The sequence below is a fragment of the Bufo bufo genome, chromosome 10 (genome assembly GCF_905171765.1).
Source record: "Bufo bufo chromosome 10, aBufBuf1.1, whole genome shotgun sequence".
Classification (NCBI taxonomy): domain Eukaryota; kingdom Metazoa; phylum Chordata; class Amphibia; order Anura; family Bufonidae; genus Bufo; species Bufo bufo.
The window spans coordinates 100,275,083-100,297,202 of record NC_053398.1 but is presented as its reverse complement, the minus strand read 5'-3'; the positions used below and the strand labels follow the sequence as shown (position 1 = coordinate 100,297,202).

The window sequence follows — 22,120 nt, the reverse complement described above, 5'->3', positions numbered from 1 at the left end:
CACCTGTATGAAGAAAGGACTGCTCCGCCTGAACCAGAAGCGGATTCATGAGGAATGGGAAATATGAAGAAAGGACTGCTCCTCCTGAGCCAGAAGCGGATTCACAAGGAAAGTGAAATCTGAAGAAAGGACTGCTCCGCCTGAGCCAGAAGCGGATTCATGAGGAATGGGAAATATGAAGAAAGGACTGCTCCGCCTGAGCCAGAAGCGGATTCCTGAGGAGTGGGAAATATGAAGAAAGGACTGCTCCTCCTGAGCCAGAAGCAGATTCACAAGGAAAGTGAAATCTGAAGAAAGGACTGCTCCGCCTGAGCCAGATACGGATTCACGAGTAATGGGAAATATGAAGAAAGGACTGCTCCGCCTGAGCCAGAAGCGGATTCACGAGGAGTGAAAAATATGAAGAAAGGACTGCTCCTCCTGAGCCAGAAGCAGATTCACGAGGAGTGAAAAATATGAAGAAAGGACTGCTCCTCCTGAGCCAGAAGCAGATTCACGAGAAATGGGAAGCATGAAGAAAGGACTGCTCTGCCTGAGCCAGAAGCGGATTCATGAGGAATGGTAAATATGAAGAAAGGACTGCTCCTTACTGCTGAATCCTTTTCTGGCTTTTGGTTGAAAATCTCCATCAAAACCTGCAGTGGTGTTTTTCCAAAAAACGCTGTGTGTGAAACCACCTTAAAATGTATTTGAAGAGATGATGGTAGAAGATGTCTTCTAGAAGCAATATTGTTTAAGCTTCCTTTAGGAAGGGCTTCACTTGTGTCATCTCACACTTATAGACTCCATATACTGCCTTTACTTTTCAGACGCTCTCCTTTGATTTGCACCAGAGACTTTCTGACAATGAGAATACATCTTCAGTGGTGAGTATCGGATGTGACAGGAGAAATGTTCCCATAGATCTTTAATCCCATTTCCCTTTGCGGTAAAGCATCTGCTAAAGTATAATTACACAGTCGCCCTGATTATGATTTAGAGAATTTCACTCCAAGGCTGCAAGCACGCTAGGTCTGCCCTGACATTTCAGTGAGATGTCACAAGCAGTTTTGTGCATGTCACGATTTATTTCTTAAGACATATCCCTCCTGTAGCCCTTGCTCCATTATCTACCCCTGCCAAGGAATTACAGGAGACATTTAAGCAATTCGCTATCTTCCCGAGTATATCTTTAGTCTTACATATTAGTGTAATGTTAGTGAGTTGCTGCTCTACAATTCCTGTAGTCAGACACAATTGTCCTAATATCTCAGTGCTTCAGACAGCATGAAACAGGATTACAGAATAGATAAAGGACTTTGAACCCTTTTACACAGGCCGATGCACGGGCAATGATCGGGAACAAAGGATTTGTTCCCAGTCATTGCCTGATTATTTACACTTCTCTCTGTATGGGGTATCTCCCAACTAAAGTTGAGCCAGTTTACCAACCTCCCTTCAGCTTCGCCAATCATTTATATTTTTTTCTTCTTGTTTTTGCACACTTTATTGTATGTTTTGTATTTATTGTAAAGGCCGCCATACACATTCAATAGCTGTTGGCCTGCACACCCACATTTGGTTTGTGAATGTGTATTCAGTGGGGAGAAGGGGACAAAACTGTAGCCAGATCCTTTACTCCCCCAACCTCATCTGTCAAGGTAGTCGGGAGCTCCCCACACACATTAGACTGCCATTCTCAGAAGGTTAGGCCGACAATACACTAATGTGTATGGTGGTCTTTAGTCTTCCTGCGCTTACACCATCTCATAACTGTTCTCCTAGCATTTTTATAGTCTCTGAGTCCTTACACAGATCCTCCATCTTTAACATCTTAGGAATGACTTGAGTTTATTGGGGGTAATCACAACACTTTAGCCACAATGCTTAGTCTTTAGTTCACACGTGATGATGTTGCTAGGTATACTGTAGTGCAATTACTGCCCTACTTTGCATCCTGTGCAGAGAAACATCTCCTTGCCTGTAGGCCTGGAAGACCCTTGACTGCCTCTCCCACATCAGAGAAAGGCCAATTTAGTTGTCCCACTCAAGGTCCTGACAAGGTGCTGTTGGGCTATCTTGAAATCATGATCTATCACTTGTTTGTGATTGCACACATAATATACATTTATCTTGACTGAATTCATGTGATATATAATAAAACAATAATCTTCTCAGTATATTAGTTTAAAGGGAGTCTGTCATCAGCATTTCACTTTTTTAACCCTTCCCATAGCTCCCTAGCATGCTTACATTTAATAAAAACGTTACCTCTGGCATCAATCCTGGACTTATAGAACCATCAAAAACGATCTTTATAACTTATGCAAATGAGGGCTCGCAAGTGCTTCGCGATGTTAGCCGGCGCATGCGCAATAGTTACTGTGATGCCGTACAAGGAATAGGCATCGCAGTGCGCATGCGCCGGCCGACGGACTGAGTGCGCAGGCGCGGGATCTTGGCGGAATAACAAGTCAGTAGAAAGGCGGTCAGAGGGAAACGATGGGCGGGCGGAGGGTAGGAAGGGGCGGGGGGACGCAATGAAAAGGCTGAGCAAGCAGGGCACCTACGAGTGTAACGCCGCACCTGGGCACTTGCGAGCCCTCATTTGCATAAGTTATAAAGATCGTTTTTGATGGTTCTATAAGTCCAGGATTGATGCCAGAGGTAACGTTTTTATTAAATGTAAGCATGCTAGGGAGCTTTGGGAAGGGTTAAAAAAGTGAAATGCTGATGACAGACTCCCTTTAAATACAGAAATCTTTAAACGGGTTACCCCATGATTAAAGTAAAGACACCCTCTTTCCAACAAAGCTAGAACCAGCCCTGTACCTCACATGGATCCAGAGATCTCCCCATTCATTGCTCTGCTAGATTTATATTAGGCTGATAGCTCAGGGAGCGTATTCTGTTGCAACCTATCACAGCTCAGTACGCTGTTGAAGAATGGAACTGAGCATGTGCGACCACCTCACTGAGGTGGACAGAGAAATAAGAAAACAAACAGCAGGTGGCACTATACAGATACATTTTATTAAATAAGGGTCCGTTCACATGTCCGTATGGGTCAGAAGAACAGTTTATGTCTTGCAGTCCTAATACAGAGTTGTGGGTTGTCCCACAAAAAATATTCAGCAGTTTTCAAACAGCACCTGGATCTGAATACTTTTGTAGCGGCATGTAATTAAAGAGGACCTTTCATGGGTCCAGACTTTATAAACTAGGTATCAGGGTATGTAGGGCATACAGCGGGGATCTAATAGCGCTTAGTATTTTTTCTGGGAGCCGCTCCATTAGCCCACTGTGGTCCCCGTTAAATTCTCCTGCCCTGTACGCTAATTTTCGCATAGGAACAGGGAGGAGGAGACTGCCCTGTTTCTCAATGGGCGTCTCCTTCTCCCTGGCTGTAGCGCTGTCCAATCGCAGCGGAGAGCATCACAGCCAGGGAGAAAAAATAGCGTACAGGGCGGGAGAATTTAACGGGGACCACAGTGGGCGAACGGAGCGGCACCCAGAAAAAATTGTAAGCGCTATTAGATCCCCGCTGTATGCCCTACATACCCTGATATTTAGTTTATAAAGTCTGGACCCATCAAAGGTTCTCTTTCGTTTTACAATTACAAGGGATATATCGGGCATACCCGATGCATATAGATACAAGAAAATTACATAGTAACTTGACAGCAGTAACCAAAGTGGTGCACCTAGAAGGGAGAACCTAATAAGTGTATAATCAACTTGAAATGCCTGAAAGGGAAGAGTATTAGTTGCGCAGAGGAAAATGGCTACCTAAACAGATTCCAAGAAACCCAATAACAAAAGTCGACAAAGCCAAATGTATACTTTTGGGAAACTAGCTGGGATCGAAAAAGGCCTGTGGGGGCTCTAAGGAGGGGAACAATACGAGGGGTTGACCAAAGGTTCCAGTTTAGTTGAAATCTAACATACCCCCTCTGCCCATAGAAATAACCTTCTCATAAGAGTAAGTAGTGTTGAGTGCAGATATTAAGTCAGCGAGGTCTGGTGTGTCAGGGGTTCTCCATTTCCGTAGCAGCAGCAATTTTGCCGTAACACAAAATATACAGAACAAAGCCGTCTGGGAGACTGGCAGGAGGTCAACTCCTATAAATAGAAGGACCAGTTCCGGAGACCAGAGTAACTCAAATGGCATAATCCAGCCCAACAGGTCTCGGCAAGCGGACCAATATCCTTGGATACTAGGGCATAGCCACAAGATATGGAACAAGGTACCCCTACGTCCGCAACCTCTCGAACATCTGTTAGAAACAGATGCATACATAAGCGCCAATCTGTCCGGGGTATAATACCATTGAAGAACCATTTTTAACGCTGATTCTACATGGGATGTGCATTTCAAGTGTTTATGAATCATTCTGAGGGCATGAAGCCAATCCGCTTCAGAGAAAAACATGTTCAGATCTCTTTCCCAAGCGGCCATAGGATGAGAGCATTTAAAGTGGGTCAGCTGGAGAATGAAATTGTACAGGGGCTTCAGTCCCTTCGAATTGCCAGAAACATATAGTTTGGCTAGATTATATAGTTTTACCCCCGAAGGTTGCAAGCCCTGTAACAAATAGCGGATCTGGAGATATTTATAGAACTCCCTGTTCGGGATGGAAAACTTTTCACATATCGATAGGAACGGTTGCAATACCCCTTGATCTAGTAGATCCCCCACTGTGCATATATTGGCCGAGACCCAAAGCGCCAGATCAGAGTGAGGGAGCAAAGAGAAGGGTAGGGAAGCAAGTGAGGGAGGGTCATCAGCATCTGCCAACGCATGGTACGTGGACCATGCCTTCAGAGACACCAACACCATCGGGCTCAGACCCTTAGGAGTAGGAATCTTCCAAAATGGTAAATGCAACAACTCCAACAGGGAGTATGGGGCGGCCTGTGATGATTCTAGAAGAATCAAAGGTAAGTTTAAAGACAAGTGAGCCCAACCCTTCAGCATGGAGACCAAAGAAGCTATATAGTACAGTTTCAGATCCGGTAACACTAAACCTCCCATACGCCGTTCCCTGGTCGCAATCCTAGGTCGTTTTCCTTCCCAAATATATTTAGAAAGTAAAGCTTGTGCTCGAGAAAATAACCTTTCCGGGAGGATTATAGGCAAGGTGGGATACAAATATAAAAACTTAGGGAGGATAAACATTTTAAATGTAGCAATCCTAGCCATCCACGAAGTGTCATATTTAGCAAAGTCTATGAGTTCCTTTTCTGTGGAAAGTAGGAGAGAATCGTAGTTTAGTGCGTACAGTTGGGACGGGGAATGAGACATGTTAGTGCCCAAGTATTTAATGCTGCGGTGTTGCCAATCAAATATCCAAGTAGTGCGGAGAGTCGACACCAAGGCCTCTGGTATGTTAATTGGTAGAGCTTGCGTTTTCGAGGAGTTAAGGTGGTAATATGAGAGGTCACCATAATGGGAGATTTGGGCCATCACCGCCGTCAGGGACCTCTCCGGGTTCGTGAGGGATAGAAATACGTTGTCTGCGTATAAGGAGATGATGTGGGAACGGCCACCCACAGCAACCCCTGAAATATTGGTGTCTTGTCTAATCGCCTGAGCCAACGGTTCCATGGCTATTATAAAGATAAGGGGTGATAGGGGACAACCCTGTCTGGTGCCATTCGTGAGCGCGAACACATCCGACAGGGCTCCATTTACAAACGTTCTAGCCGTAGGGTTACTATAAAGTGCTCTAATGTCGGTGAGTATAGGGCCGCTGAATCCCAACCGCTGAAGCACCGAGAAGGCGAACGACCAACAAAGTCTGTCGAACGCCTTCTCGACATCCAGGGCCAGGGCCAATGTGGGAATCCCATGCGTATGAACATGATGTAAAATACCTAGCAGACGTCTCATATTATAGTAGGTCTGGCGGGTCGGGACAAAGCTGGCCTCGTCCACATGAATAATGGAAGGGCGAATTTTAGCTAAACGGGCGGCCAATAATTTCGCATATATTTTGACATCCTGATTCAGGAGAGAAATGGGGCTAAAATTTGGGGGTTTATCAGGGGATTTGCCAGGTTTAGGGAGGGTAATAATAAAGGCTTGCAGGTTTTCCGCCGGCAGAGAACCAGAGGACATCGCAGCTTGACAGAAGTCTCTTAAATAGGGGCCTAAGCTCTGCTTAAAATGTTTATAATAGTGGTTGGCAAAGCCATCAGGGCTAGGGGCTTTGTCTCTGGGAAGAGACGCAATCACAGACTCCACCTCCTCGGTAGTGATGGGGGAATTAAGGTCCTGAAGCTGGGAACTAGTTAGTTTGGGTAAATGTAAGGAACGGAGATAAGAGCTGACCAGGTCGTCCAGCTCCGCTGGGGCAGGGTGGGAGTCCTTTAAATTATAAAGACCAGCATAGTATGTTTGAAAGCTGTTAGCAATGTCTATAGGGGAGTAAACCTTCTCCTGGGAGGAGGGATAGATAAGGTGAGGGATTCGGCTATTGGTGTGACAAGACTTAAATCTAGACGCCAAAAGTTTACCCGCCTTGTTGTCCTGCGAATAATAGGTTGCTTTCGTTTTATGGAGCATTTTCTCTTAGGAGGAAAGCATATAACTTCTCACCTCCTGCCTAAGACGTCTAAGCTTGTCCGCTAACAAAGGAGCAGGATTTGCTTCATTTTTCGTCTCTACCTGTTGTATCTGAGACAGAATGGTTGATATCTTTGCCTCCAGTCGCTTTTTTCGTATCGCACCCTGCTATATAAAAGACCCCCGGATACAGGCCGTATGAGCGTTCCACAGGGTCACTGGATCGGTGTGAGAGAAATCATTAAATTTGACAAAGTCTTTGAGATCTGCTTCTATGCGGGATCTATACTGAGGGTCTGAAAGCAAAAAGGGGCTACTCCGCCACAAGTATACTTGAGGAGAATTAATAGATTCAGAAACTGCCAAGGTAATAGCTGCATGGTCGGACCATTTGATAGTTTCTAGGGAGGAGTCTTGAGCGTAAGGGAGAAGTGCTCTATCCACAAGAAACATGTCAATTCTGGAATACGCATTGTGAACCCCAGAATGAAATGAATAATCTCTAGCAGACGCATGGTGGATACGCCAAACGTCATAAAGCTCCTCCTTCCAGAAAGTAGTAGCGAAGAAAGGGGCGGCCCGCAATGAGGAAGAGGAAGTGTCCACAGATGGATCTGATGTCAGATTAAAATCACCACAGATAACCAGTTTTCCCTGTCTTTTCTTATAGACCACTTTCATTAACTTGCAAAAGAAGTGTATTTGGCCATGGTTAGGAGTATACAGAGACACTATGGTAAATAGTACATTATTGAGAGTGCATATCAGTACAACAAACCATCCATGGGGGTCTATATAATCAGCTACGTGGGAAAATGCTACCGTATTTTTAATAGCTAACATGACCCCCCTAGATTTGGAGTGAAAATGCGATTGAAAAATATGTGGAAACTGTATATGCCTCAACCTGAAAGCATCACGTTGAAGCAAGTGCGGCTCCTGCACCCCCGAAACATCGCAATGTAATACGTTAGATTCTTTCCACAGGTACACTCTGCGCATTGGACTGTTTAAGCCATTGGCATTTAGGCTGGGTTCACACGAGCGGATGCCGTGCGTGCCATCCGCTCCGTGAAAGAGTGCCAAGACCCGATGCAGACTGCAGAGGCACGGAGCATTAACATGACTGATAATGCTCCGTGCCTCTCTGTGATCTCTTTACTACGAAATCACAGTTGTCACTGTGATTTCGTAGTAAAGAGGTCACAGAGAGGCACAGAGCATTATCAGTCATGTTAATGCTCCGTGCCTCTGCAGTCTGCATCGGGTCTTGGCACTCTTTCACGGAGCGGATGCCACGCACGGCATCCGCTCGTGTGAACCCAGCCTTATGCTAGCAAATGTAATTACCATGATAGGTTAAAATAAACGGCATTATACTACTAGCAGATAATAAGAGAGAAACCAGACACAGAACGTCTCCCAGCGAGGACGTATGCATCAAAAGGACATAGGCAGCACGAGAAAAAACAGGCATTGTATGAGCACCTAGAGAACTTAGCACCTAGAGAACTTAACCCCCAAGAACACAGGAGGTAGAACAACAGACTTGAACAAAGGTAGAACATAACAAGCCTAAGAAAGGCTCAATACAGGGAGTAGGGCAAATGTCCCGTCTGCAACCTAGGAATAAAGCAGGTTAGGGTGACAGAACGCGTATAACGTAAAGCACCTGAAAGCGAGATATACTCGTCGTGAAACATGGATCAGTGTACTCTTGTCCAGTCTTTGCGGACTTTGGCTGGAGCGTGCTGTTGAGCTTCATCCGAGGAGAAAACTGAGATGTTCCATCTTTGCAGGAGTGCGACACGCGGTCTTGATCGCGTGAAAGTCTCCTTTGTGGTGTATCAGCAGGCGAACTGGAAATCCCCAGCGGTAAGGCACATTGGCACTTCGAAGAGCTGAGGCGATAGGTGAGAGAGCTCTCCGCAGATGCAGTGTAGCTGCAGATAAATCAGCAAATAAGAGGACCTTATGGAAAGGGGCAGGGAGACCCCCATTTTTCCTAGCAAAGGTCAGTAGCTGGTCCTTGACCCTGAAGAAGTGAACTCTGGCAAGCACATCGCACGGTACTGAATCATCAAGATGCCACGGATGAGGCACACGATGCGCCCTGTCAATTTCCAAATCTCGGTCTGAACAGTCTGGCTGAGCTGCTTTGAGAAGAGAAAGCACATAGTCATGAAGTTCTTTGGGAGACACCGATTCCGGAATCCCTCGTAGCTTAATGATGTTGTTTCAGCTCCTATCTTCAAGTTCGGCCATTTTGGCCTTAATAACTTCCACCTCCTCCTCTAGCTCTGTGTGGGCATCAATGAGGGTATTGTGCGAGGTAGCGAAGTCCCCAAATTTATCTCCCAAATTATCTTTTCTGGCCCCCAGCTCGTCTATATCAGAGCGCAGAGGTGCAATGATGTCCAGCAGCATGGATCGCCGCTGAAGGATCAGCATGTCGCGCATGGCGGTATCAGTGAGGGCTGTATTAGACACTGCTAGCGCTAGTAGCGTTATCTCCCCGTCTTCTACTGGGGCTGCAGGGGAGCTCTGTGCGACCCTGTATGAGGGTGAAGTCCCAGCTGCTTGTCGGGCACTAAGTTGCGAGAGATCCCGTGGGGAGGAGGGAGAAAAAGTAGAAAGCTCCGGCGGTGTAGAGCAGGAGGGGGAGCTGCGACTCACCGATCGGCGCGCTCCTTCCAGACCCAGAGTCCGCCCTGTCTTGCTGGCTGGTAAAGGATGATCTCCCGACTCCGACTGGGCAAGAAGCGCCAGGTCAGAGACAGAGCACCGCAGAGCTGGAGTTGGGGAGCTATGCGAGAGGTCCGGCGTTGTCGCGCTCAGGAGGAAAGACCGCCTCTCCTCCGGCACCATCTTGGATGTCTCCCATGAAAGGTCCTCTTTAATTACATGCTGTTACAAAAGTATTCAGATCCAGGTGCTGTTTGAAAACTGCTGAATATTTTTTGTGGGACAACCCACAGTATTAGGACTGCAAGACATAGAAATCCCTGCAACTGTTCTTCTAACCCATACTTAGATCACCGTGACAATGAATAGTTTAGTCTACAGTATATAAAATCTAATCAAATGCAATGCAAATAATAGGACATTAAAATTATGTAGACACAACAAAGGATCGATGCAGCTCATGGCTCTTTGTTGGCCTCTCTGCATGCAATAGACCTGATGCATGGACTGCTGGTGGACTACCAAGCCAGGGAATGCATCTTAGGAAAGGAACGGTAGATCCAGCACTATCAAATAAAATTTGCCATGCTAGATTTCATTATGTTAAAAACCAGGGTCAGTGACACGTCTGATTTTAACTGGCAGAAAAATTCTAGATGACTTATTCCCTTTAAAATTATGAAACCCCTTTTGAAGCTTATTTTTTTTTCAGTTATATTGTTAATTTTTAAATGTATGTGTTTGTAACAAGTTGCTTCTGTCTACATACAACCAATCCCCTGTACTGCTCCTTGCTTTCATATCTTTTAACCACCTTTCTTCTACTTCCCTCTTCAGTACCTTTACTTGGTGCGACAGGAAATGCAAGTTTCCCAGAAATCCGTGAATGACTTTTGCAGTTCTCTGAAACAATATCTAAAGAATGTATCAGGACAAGGAGAATGCTTCCAGTGAGTGCACCTCATCTAATGGGACATGTATGATAGGACCATGTAGACATATATAGACAGGATGTATGATATGTCTAGTACAGGGCCCTATACAATGTGAGTGGATCCTAACAGGATGACTGAATTATTGACACTGTGCTTTTTTTAAAGGCTATATACACCACATTGCATTTTACTCATTTTTGGCTAAAAATCTTTTTTTCAATTGGCCTTTATTAAAAATATTGAGCCGATCTGTCACAAAGGGTTAACTGTTTTTCTAGCTGTGTGACTGGTAATTTCACTTTGTGCCGATTATCTATAAACACTTATTTGATCCACATTCTTATCAGTAGGATAAGAACTGAGCTATAATGAGTGTTTATAATGTCAAAGAGCAGAGATAAGGAGTCCGTCAGCTCCTGGTCTGACGGAAAAGACAGTAAATCCAAGGGGTGCTTCTAGAGCATCTCAGCTAAGTACAGAAAAAAGGACGCCATATTTTTAATAAAGACCAATTAAAAAACTATTTTTAGCTTAAAATGAGTACTATGCAATACAAAAAAAATTGCCCCCAAAGGTGATAGCCTCTAAGAGCAGTGCAGCTCTTGTCCACATGGTTGTGTCTGTTCACCCTGCGAGGCCACCGCATGGTGAGTGAAGCATTACACATCACCCATTGAAATCAGAGGGCTGTACCCGTAATACATGGGCATGCTGGGTCCTCAAGAATCTGTCTGTAGGCGCTCTCCACTCTGCCCAACAGAGGCAGAATTCCCTAATAGAATATTCAAAAATGGGTTTTCTAAAGCAAACACCCCTTTTAAGATATATGTCTAGAATTATAGTGTATGTATAAATATATATATATATATATATATATATATATATATATATATATATATATATATATATATAAGATTCACAACAGGACAGATGGCAGAATGGCACTAAGGGCTCATGCACACGAACGTATTTTCTCTCCGCTTCCGTTCCTTTTTTTTTTTGCGGAACCATTCACTTCAATGGGTTTGCAAAAACAACGGAAGGTATTCCGTTTCCGTATTTCCGCTCCACAAAAAGTAGTGCATGTCCTATTATTGTCCACAAATCACGGTCCGAGGCCCCATTCAAGTAAAAAAATATGGCACGCACAGGGAAGAAATCCGTATGTCATCCGTATTTCATCTGTATTTTGCAGATCCATACTGTAGAAATGCTATGCCCAGCCCATATTGCTCATGTGTTTGGTGATTAATAAGTTACTGTTTCCGTTTCCGATCCGCAAAAAACGGATCGCATACAGAAACCATACAGATATGTTTTGTGAAATGGAACGGATGAGGACTTAAATCAGAGGAAAAAAAAACTCGGATACGGAACAACGGATCCATGAAAAACGGACCGCAAAACAACAACGGTCGTGTGCATGAGCCCTAAGACTGATTCCTGGCTCATTCCCCCAATATAACTAGCTTCTGGAGAGAAGGAGCCCTTAGTACATACATATAGGCCATGAGGAAGGGGTCTCTGCATTGACCCCATAGCAGCAAGAGAATTGGTTCTTGTTGATGTACAATGTACAATTCTTTTATAGTTTCTCCTGTGTTTTTGCTTCTGCCTTCCTTAGTGTAACTGCTGTACGGCTACCAGATACCAATACTTTTATTGTCTATGAATTCTGGGAGGAAGAGGAGGAGTGGAAGAGGTTAGTATGATGATATATGGCCTATGCCATGAAAAATAGCAATTAGGCAAGTAATACACTGCTCAAAAAAATAAAGGGAACACAAAAATAACACATCCTAGATCTGAATTAATTAAATATTCTTCTGAAATACTTTGTTCTTTAAATAGTTGAATGTGCTGACAACAAAATCACACAAAAAAAAAAAAATGGAAATCAAGTTTTTCAACCCATGGAGGTCTGGATTTGGAGTCACACTCAAAATTAAAGTGGAAAAACACACTACAGGCTGATCCAACTTTGATGTAATGTCCTTAAAACAAGTCAAAATGAGGCTCAGTAGTGTGTGTGGCCTCCACGTGCCTGTATGACCTCCCTACAACGCCTGTGCATGCTCCTGATGAGGTGGCGGACCGTCTCCTGAGGGATCTCCTCCCAGACCTGGATGTGCTCAATTGGATTCAGGTCTGGGGAACGGGCGGGCCAGTCCATAGCATCAATGCCTTCGTCTTGCAGGAACTGCTGACACACTCCAGCCACATGAGGTCTAGCATTGTCTTGCATTAGGAGTAACCCAGGGCCAACTGCACCAGCATATGGTCTCACAAGGGGTCTGAGGATCTCATCTCGGTACCTAATGGCAGTCAGGCTACCTCTGGCGAGCACATGGAGGGCTGTGCGGCCCTCCAAAGAAATGCCACCCCACACCATTACTGACCCAATGCCAAACCGGTCATGCTGGAGGATTTTGCAGGCAGCAGAACGTTCTCCACGGCGTCTCCAGACTCTGTCACGTCTGTCACATGTGCTCAGTGTGAACCTGCTTTTATCTGTGAAGAGCACAGGGCGCCAGTGGCGAATTTGCCAATCTTGGTGTTCTCTGGCAAATGCCAAACGTCCTGCACGGTGTTGGGCTGTAAGCACAACCCCCACTTGTGGACGTCGGGCCCTCATATCACCCTCATGGAGTCTGTTTCTGACCGTTTTAGCAGACACATGCACATTTGTGGCCTGCTGGAGGTCATTTTGCAGGGCTCTGGCAGTGCTCCTCCTGTTCCTCCTTGCACAAAGGCGGAGGTAGCGGTCCTGCTGCTGGGTTGTTGCCCTCCTACGGCCTCCTCTACGTCTCCTGATGTACTGGTCTGTCTCCTGGTAGCGCCTCCATGCTCTGGACACTACGCTGACAGACACAGCAAACCTTCTTGCCACAGCTCGCATTGATGTGCCATCCTGGATAAGCTGCACTACCTGAGCCACTTGTGTGGGTTGTAGACTCCGTCTCATGCTACCACTAGAGTGTAAGCACGCCAGCATTCAAAAGTGACCAAAACATCAGCCAGGAAGCATAGGAACTGAGAAGTGGTCTGTGGTCACCACCTGCAGAATCACTCCTTTATTGGGGGTGTCTTGCTAATTGCCTATAATTTCTACCTGTTGTCTATCCCATTTGCACAACAGCATGTGAAATTGATTGTCACTCAGTGTTGCTTCCTAAGTGGACAGTTTGATTTCACAGAAGTGTGATTAACTTGGAGTTACATTGTGTTGTTTCAGTGTTCCCTTTATTTTTTTGATCAGTGTATATTAGGCAGTCATTTATCTCATAAGACAAGTATGCTTTTTAATATCCTAAATTACTATGGAACAGAATTTTCTTCATCTTTCCTTAAAAAAGGATGTCAATACCTGCTCCCTGTCACTTGTTTTGGCAACCTGGATCCCTGGCTCTCCTCATTAGGCTTCCAGTCTACGCCCACCCCACCCTGACAAATTCTGCATGGACGGGTTCATGTGCGCAGCCAATGACTAGCATCAGTGCTGACATGTCCCAAACAGCCCATGACTCAGCAGTGACATGCCGCTTGGGGACACATCACCACTGAGGCCAGTCATTGGCTGCAGCAGCAAATGTATCCCCTGTCCTAACAGAAGTTGTCTCATATCTGTTCTCAGGAAATCTGGATGACAGTGAAAGTGTAATAATAATGGGGGGAGCTTATCAAGACTGGAGCTTTCTGCGCCTGTCAGGATGCACCAAATTTATGATGCCTCATCATAAATTGGGTGCCTCCTCCTACAGTCCGTGCGCCTAACCAGAATAATACTACAGCTCAGAGCTGCCGTAGATTTCTGTCTTCATTTATGCCAGAAAACTGATGTAAATGAAGATAGATTTGTCGCTGTGTCTGGCCAAGCCCCCCTTTTAGAAAAGTGGCGAGGATAGTACTCATGGTCTGTCTTTATTTAGGCATCTTCAGGATGGACCCTGTAAAAAGTTCCAGCATGTAAAGGTGGATACACTGACCCAGCCAGAATCCATCTCTACAATGTTTGTGCCAGGTAAGTCCTAAGGCCCTCCTATAGATGACATAATATTAAGTGGCTTTCTACTTGCCTACATGCCTGTAAATACATGGTACACTTCCACACACCATGCCAGTATAGTGCCTCCCATCTAACAGCCATATAACTCATTGCTACAGTTCTAGCTGTCTGCAGCGGCCACTAGGGGGAGCTCACAAAGCTTTAAATCAAACTTCATACCGTCACCAGTCCAAAATATTGGCCATGTGTATTATTGCTCCTCAACATAGGACTGTGCATAAAGTGGATTCTTGTTTTGGCCAGGTTCACAGATTGCATTTCACTTGCGATTTTTATGTCATTATTTTCTGCAAGTCAATAGAAAATAAAGTGAAGTGAAATGACTAAATGGAAAATCGCATACGAAATCTGACATAAAAATTACCAAATGTGCATCATCTTAACATGTAATCTATTTTTAACTATTTCGATTTGGATTTCAAGACCCTATGGGCAAAATAATCTATCCATTAATATCCCGATTTGCCAAGGTCAATGTAACGGGTTCAGCTCTCCATGGAGAATTTCTTAGTATTTTTCTATTAGTTTTTATAGAATGGTATCACATGTATATAAGTGTTGAACGTTGACTAAGTCACCAACTAATGTCCATTCAGAGCCTAGGGCTTTTTTCTTTCAGGGCTGTCTACAGGAATAGACCTCTAGTGCCAAGTGAAAGAAACAGCCCTGAGTGGCCCACAAGCTGTAGAAGAGGAAATTATTGGAAGCTTCCATTTACAAATCATGATTTTCTGTTTTATTTGCAGCTGCTTGGTGCACCCTTGGTCGAGATTGACTGTACCGCTTGTGAAGTTGAGCAGAGTCTGGTTGTGGCATCGTTGGCTCTCCGAGCAGTGTATTTCACCAAGAGCCTTCAAAAACCTTCTAGATGAGATGTGTCTCCTCCTGATGACTTTGTTCCAAGTGCTGTCTCTTAAATCCACATAGTGGGGAATGTATTTGCTTGTGAAAAAGGGAAATCTTCCTAGAACCAATATCCCACTTTTGAAATGCCTCAAAAAATATATTTAACATGAGTAAAGGAACTTTAAGCAACAAGAGAACCTAGGGGATAGCTAATAGGGCCGTAGCACAGATCTCTCTTGTGCATGCATGATGAAACCTCTTGCATTTGTACTTTACCATTGTTGTAGATAGATTTTCTCTGGAAGGCAATACTTAGAGTAGTAAATATTTAGGAGAAATACAAGTGAGCCAGCTGAAAATATTAACTTTTTACATTACTGGCCTCTAGTTTTGGAACGTACACACCGTTGTGGTAGATATGTTCATGTTTTTAGTTCAGGTTGTACCATCTATCGGCCAACATTTTCTCTCTGGTTCCCCTGGCGTCATCCAGTGATGTATGGCTAGATGCAAAGGGCGAATATAGGAGCTGGTACTAAAGTTCCTTACATCCTGGAATGATATGCAGGAATGTGGATTTTTTTTCCCCCTCTCTCTGTCATGTTTGATATTCTATAACTCTGTAAACTGATCACTATTCGTATGGGTTTTAATAGTGCAATGCAACTTGCTAGAAAATGTCATTCCAAAGGAATTGTACAGGCTATGTACAGCCAAGATCATACCCAATAAAAGTCTTGGCACTACTTTGGATTCTTTCATTTTAATTCTAAGCGATTTTATTTACTCTTAGGGTACGTTCACATCTGTGGCATGCCTGATCTGGGACAAATGCCGGCTGTCGGCAAGACAAACCCCATTATGTGGATTCGGTAGTAAAATGTACAATCTGACAATGCCGGATCTGGCAAAATCCAACAGGTTGATCTTTGCTGGAGCAGCCTCCCGCAGATGTGAATGTAATCTTAGTAAAAGTATTGATGTTCCGTCACTTTCAGTAAAAAAAATTAACATAATTAAAATAAAACATGATTGACATTGCGAGTGAAAAAAAGTTAATGGACGTTATCCAGAGCCACTTATGATGGAGCCATGAAAACTTTCAAGTAATGACAATGACACACAGCTACGTCCGTCTCTGGGGGTTTGTTGGCCTATATTGAGGAAAAATTGAATCTGCTGGGAAAACCTGAACCTTTAAGGTTTATATGGGTTTACTCCAGGGGAAATGCAGGTCAGGAAGCGGAGGGGCTCCTCTTTTTGGCTGCTTACACACTTGCGCTCAAGTCTTCCTTTCTCCTATATGGTTTTTAGTTTATTTCATTTGCGTGCTGGGTTCTTACCCTACTTTTGACAATTATGAACAAATGAAAGGATGGAACTCATGAGTCTGGTTGTGGTAAAGCCTTGGCTGGAGTAAAGAGCTGCTGTGAAAGTTGTTCTGAAGAACTTGGAGCAACCATGTAGGACATGGTTGTCCATTGACAAACTGGCAGTTTTCCCACTGACAACTTATTTGCTGGGTGTTACCGTTCATCATCAGTGCAGATGCCTCACAAAATCAATTACTTCTTTACAGAGAGTCCATCACTAGAGACCTCCCTGTCCAACTGCTTGCATAGACACGCTGTGTTTCACCTGATTAAAATGCTGTTTTTCTTTTGTTAATCTGAGGCTCCATTCCCGAGTTATAATACTTAACATGGAAATTAGGCCTTTGTTGCAATTAAGGTCTCACCATTGCTCTGGTTGCATCCATGTTGCGCTCATTTCTGTGACCTGCCCCTCCCTAGCTGCTTTCATTGACAGGACCAGGCAGTGGCCCAATCAACCTTTTAGCCATACATAAGTTTATTTGATTGACAATAATTTCTATAAGATGATGTATTAGGACAAGTTGTTCTTGCTGCAGTTCAGATCTAAGGTTCAGGGGTGATTTTTCATGCTTCTTGCAGCATAATGAATGTGTGCTATTTAGCTGATAGTCGTAAAGTAAATTATGAAAATCCAACCATTTACTCCACCTTAGACCTGCAAACTATAAAATTTCCTGTAGGAGATAGAAGAGCATTGTGGCTTCATAAAAACCTCAGCAAAAAGATTTCTGGAAATAAAACCGTTTATTCTTTTAAAAGGATATAAAGTTAACTTAAAACGTATCTAACCTTTCAACAAACTTTGTATTAATCAATAGTACAATGTGTTTACATGAGGAATAACACTATTTCTGTCCATTATATGCTTTGTATCCTGCAGTTTAGCAGTTTTCCCCTGTGTATGCTGTATGTCTAGTTTGCAGTTCTCCCAGATCTGGTGGGTGGAAACTAGCTCCTATCCACTGTTAACAGAAAGTAGAAAGTTCTGAAGCAAGTTCTCCTCTAACGCTCGCTGAGGAGCAGCCCCAGGATCATGGAAGATATTACAGAGAAGTACTGACCTGCATGGATCTGAATATAGCACTTGGGCTGAGACAGAAACTGTCTATTTAGCTGTGCAGTCTCTGACTGTGTGTGTCTTACTGATTTTCTGATGACTTCTCCCCCCTGCCCTCTCCTTAGACTTGTATGGGATGATGTAACCTGATCATTCAGTGAGAAGCAGTCACCCAAGACTAATTTCTCATGATTTTCATAGACAAAGTCATTTTAGAAAAGGGGAAGGGTGGGAGAGAAAGAAACAACTGATAACTCTAGAACAAGTCATTATCTCTGATAAGATATATTACATATTTTCTTATGGTCACTTGTATTGAGTTATGCAAAGTTATGTGAAAAGCTAGTAACCATTTAAATAATAAAATACAAAACAACATTTCACACATACACCAGCTTCTCAGGCACGGCATCTCAGAACTTATGCCAGAGTTCCATAACAGCAATGGTCGTGCTCTGCCCGAATATGAAGGCTCCACAGAGAACAGAGATGATCCCCCAGGCAATGAGGCATGATCTGCAAGTAGGAGACACATACCAGACATTAGAAATCATTTGTCTACCAGCACCCAGATGAGACATAACATTTTTCGCATCTCTTATTGAGAGGTGATGTACAAAACCCTCATATGAAAATTTTTATTGTTTTTGAGGCTTAAGAAAAAATAATTATTGGCTGCAGCAGTCACTGTGCCATATCCCTGCACGTCTGTAAATAAGTAATGGCATGATAACCGGACCAGTGGCACTGGAGACAGGAGAGAGAGAAGAACATGATATTTTTTTTATTTTAGGCTATTGCAAGGATCTTTTGAGATTTTAATTATTCCAGGCAACAGTACAAATATGATGATACAGATATGTTTTATTATAATTTTTTTTAGGATTTTTGTATGTTGTGGAAAAACAATTAAGCTAAGCTATTTGTAGACGACACAGTCCAAGAGCAGTACATTTTAACATAACCTATTTTTACAACATAGTTCCTGCTTGTTGCTCAAGAATTCGTTTTTATTGGCACCATTTTGTGATGCATATTTTATTGTTGTGATTTTTATTTTTATTTTTTTTAATTAAATGTTCAACGTGCAATTCAATGTTTCATTTATAACATTCCCACTAGAGTACCTAAAGCTGCATTTGTTTGATCACATGCATAATCCTTTAGAATGGGATTTGTCAGGTCTCCGTTTTAGTTTCCATCATTCTGTCAGATAAAATACCACTGCATGTTCTGATTTTTTTGCTGGAATTTGCGAAGGAGGCTCGTAATGGAACCTCCACCTCAGATATGAATGTAGCCTCACTAGAACTCAAGAGAATGCACCTGACCGTTACTCCCGCATATACAAACATTATACCATAGCACTCACTTTTTCCTCTTTTCCATTACTTCGGTTTCCAAAGCACAAATCAGACAAAGTCCTATAAATGATATAAAATATATTTGTGAAAATTATAGTCATGATATGTCACATAAAACTATGCCCACAAAAGACATTAGCAGTAAGAGGTGGGGGGCGCTGTTGCAGTGGCTTGTATATAAAATAATCAGTAAGCGGTGGTGACAAGTGACAATACAGAGTCGATAGCAATAACATTCTAAGGGCCCATTCAGACGTCCGTAGTGCTTTGCGGATCCGCAAAACACGGATACCGGCCGTATGCGTGCCGCAATTTGCGAACCATACATGGCCGCAACCATAATAGAAAATACCTATTGTTGTCTGCGACTGCGGACAAGAATAGGACGTGTTCTGTCTTTTCTGCAGAGCCGTGGAACAGAACCACGGATGCGTACAGCACACTGTGTGCTGTCCGCATATTTTGCGGCCTCATTGAAATGAATGGGTCCGCACCCGTTTCGTAAAATTGCGGAATGGATGCGGACTCATTCATACGGCCATCTGAATAAGCCGTAAATGTCTGAACTTCTCTACATAGCAACATATTAGCCAACATACAAATTAGGAGAATTGCACCACATGCCTGACTCCTTGTGTAACAGGTCAGTCTTTTGTTAATCCAGTGCCAAACCATGTGGAGAGCAAGTTCGCTGGATCCCACCAAGCCAGATACCACTGAGTTCACCACCTGAGCCCATTGACCGTTTTCTGGCATGAGAGTCTGGTTTCAGCCAGACAAGAACCAGTGCATGCACCGGTTTTTGTCCGGAGGAAACCTAGTGCTCATACCAGAAACTGGTCGAATCCCTGCCGGTTCCCATTGTAGTTAATTAGGTCCAGCAGTGCACCGCCCTAACCAGCTATTTTGGATACGGTGAACTCCGGCAAACTGTTCCTCTGCCGGAATAGCCTGCCAGATACCTTATAACAGGTGTGCAAGTAGCCACACTTTAAATTGACGCCATTCTTTAATATGACCATTTCAGCAGTAGTTCTTTTGGTTACGGGCTAGGAGTAAGCTTGCCTGGAAAGACGAAGATGAAGAAAGCACTGATTCCCCCTATGACTGAGATGATCTCGCTGATGTCCGGAACAAACAAAGCAATGATGAGCGTAACCAGGATCCAGAGTACAGTCAGTGTGACTCGCACAATGCGTTCATAGGAAGCGGTTACATATGCAGTCATGTATTTGTGATCCATCCAAGCTTCTAGAAGGACCGATCTAAGGAAAGGAATAGCAGAAAAATGTGGATTCTTAATGAAACATTTTCTTTTGAACAACAGTACCCCGTTTAAAATCCTATATAAGTTGATTGCTGTAGGGCCCAATCAGTGGAATACTGTGATCAAGTTATTATAGTCCATATAGCCTGCTTCCCTAGGGGTTTCGCAGGAATGATTTAAAATGGCTACAAGCATCCTGTTCTAGAATGTGAGTACGACTGGTTGCCTCCATTTGCAGAGCTGCTTAGGGAGGTGTGGTGGTGGGGTTTTACTACACTCTGGCACTTGCATATGCTACATATTGGTGAGTTTTCCTGTCAGGCTGCTCAGCCATAATTGCATATCATAGGCAGGATCACATCATTAACATCTATTGTTGAGCAGTGCAGTGAGGCCTCACCTCCTTAGGCAGCTCTGCAAGTGGAGACAACCAGTCTTCCTAACATTCTAGGACAGGTTGCTGGCATCCGTTTTATATCATTCCAAGAGTACTATTTTATTGGAGAATAAGGGTCCATTCACACATCCGCAAAACACCGGGCCGGCACCCCAATAGAAATGCCTATTCTTGTCTTGTCTTTTCCGTCCCCATTGAAAATGAATGAGTCCGCACCCATTTCGCATAATTGCGGAATGGATCCGGACCCAAAGTGTGGACGTCTGAATGGAGCCTTACATTGGAAAACCATTTTCCCGTAGTGTCCATTTAGCAGCACATTATAAGCTACAATACCAGTAAAAGCTTACCTTCCCAGTAGAAGTATGATTGGGTAGATGGTGATAATGGAGATGGCAAACAGTAGTCTGGCTACTATGAGAACAGCGTCATTCCCTGGGTAGGACATCAGGATGTCAGCTGCTACATTTTCCCCAAATGTAAGGAACCCATAGATGCCTGAAGGTGAAGGAAGGGAGAAAGACAAGTCATGTCAAGTGCTTCGAAAGGACACGTTTCTTTCGGGTTGTATTAAAAAATGATAAAAACTATCTAATGCAGGCAAATTGTACATCTGAGTGGTTAGACCAAGGGAGGGGGCCCCTCTGTTCTCCAGTCGGCAACCAAACCACCCTCCCCCCGCCCCAGTGAAATTGTGGGGTGCTTATCGGTTGTTATGGCAGACTGGAATCCGGTGAAGGCGTCCAGCCTGCCATTGTAAACTACTTAATAGGAAGACGCCAAAATCACCAGAGGCTGCAGTACTAAAGATGTATGTTTAAGTCCCCAAGGGGGTCTAAAAATAAAAGTGAAAAGAATAACCTGTTGATCGGCAATGGTTATCTGCACTGACCATATAGGCAGTGATTACCTTCAGCATGGAGATGAGCAATCATTCATCACCATAAAGTCTTCAATTGTCTACAAAACATCACCTGTTCAATTTACGAGGCTGACGACAAACATACATTCTCAATGATGCAATCACTCAACAAACAAGTGTTTGCTCGTTTGTTGGGTGATCAGTGGCATGGCTTACACAGGGCAATGATCGTTCCTGATCATCAACCCATGAAAAAGTGACCATATGGAGATTTCTGTATTCAGAGATTTTTATTTTCTCTACCTGTTAGAGAGTAAATGAGCAGACAGATCAACATGGACACCACAGACACCATGACCCAGTTTGATAGACCTTTGTTCTTCATACTGCTGTAGATAGTTATACAAGCTTCATGGCACTGGAAGACAGGAACAGAATTTTAGAACATTGCTTAAGGGACTAGCAGGATGCAATGGTGACAGGAAACTGCAGTATGCTCTGATAACTGGCACTGTTTGTATGGGTGCAGTCAGATGAAGATGATCAGATCATAGGCAGAAAAAAAAAAAAAACATCATACCCAGATCATGGTAGGTTTTGAAAAAAAAAAATGCCATGGACCCAAAAAACAAGTGAGGAAAAACACCACAAAAAACACACTAGTGGACATTTACTAATCTATTTACACAACAAAAGTGGTGTAAATAGGTTGCAAACT

The 22,120-nt window shown here is 43.7% G+C and overlaps 2 protein-coding genes across 2 annotated transcripts in view; one reads left to right on the top strand and one right to left on the bottom strand.

Moving 5' to 3' along the window:
* Positions 1-15,807, top strand: part of NECAB2 (N-terminal EF-hand calcium binding protein 2) — a 209,332-nt gene extending 193,525 nt beyond the window's left edge. The window contains exons 9-13 of the mRNA XM_040409577.1: positions 810-866; positions 10,070-10,182; positions 11,792-11,869; positions 14,097-14,188; positions 14,980-15,807. Of these exons, the coding sequence (XP_040265511.1) occupies positions 810-866; positions 10,070-10,182; positions 11,792-11,869; positions 14,097-14,188; positions 14,980-15,008 (369 nt within the window). The 3' untranslated portion in view covers positions 15,009-15,807. The remainder of the gene's footprint in view (positions 1-809; positions 867-10,069; positions 10,183-11,791; positions 11,870-14,096; positions 14,189-14,979) is intronic.
* A 2,103-nt stretch (positions 15,808-17,910) lies between these two features.
* Positions 17,911-22,120, bottom strand: part of SLC38A8 (solute carrier family 38 member 8) — a 48,181-nt gene continuing 43,971 nt past the window's right edge. Inside the window, exons 6-10 of the mRNA XM_040409890.1 lie at positions 21,706-21,820; positions 20,891-21,038; positions 19,942-20,141; positions 18,885-18,936; positions 17,911-18,028 (exon numbers count right to left, since the gene is read on the bottom strand). Coding sequence (XP_040265824.1) covers positions 17,926-18,028; positions 18,885-18,936; positions 19,942-20,141; positions 20,891-21,038; positions 21,706-21,820 — 618 coding nt within the window. The 3' untranslated portion in view covers positions 17,911-17,925. The remainder of the gene's footprint in view (positions 18,029-18,884; positions 18,937-19,941; positions 20,142-20,890; positions 21,039-21,705; positions 21,821-22,120) is intronic.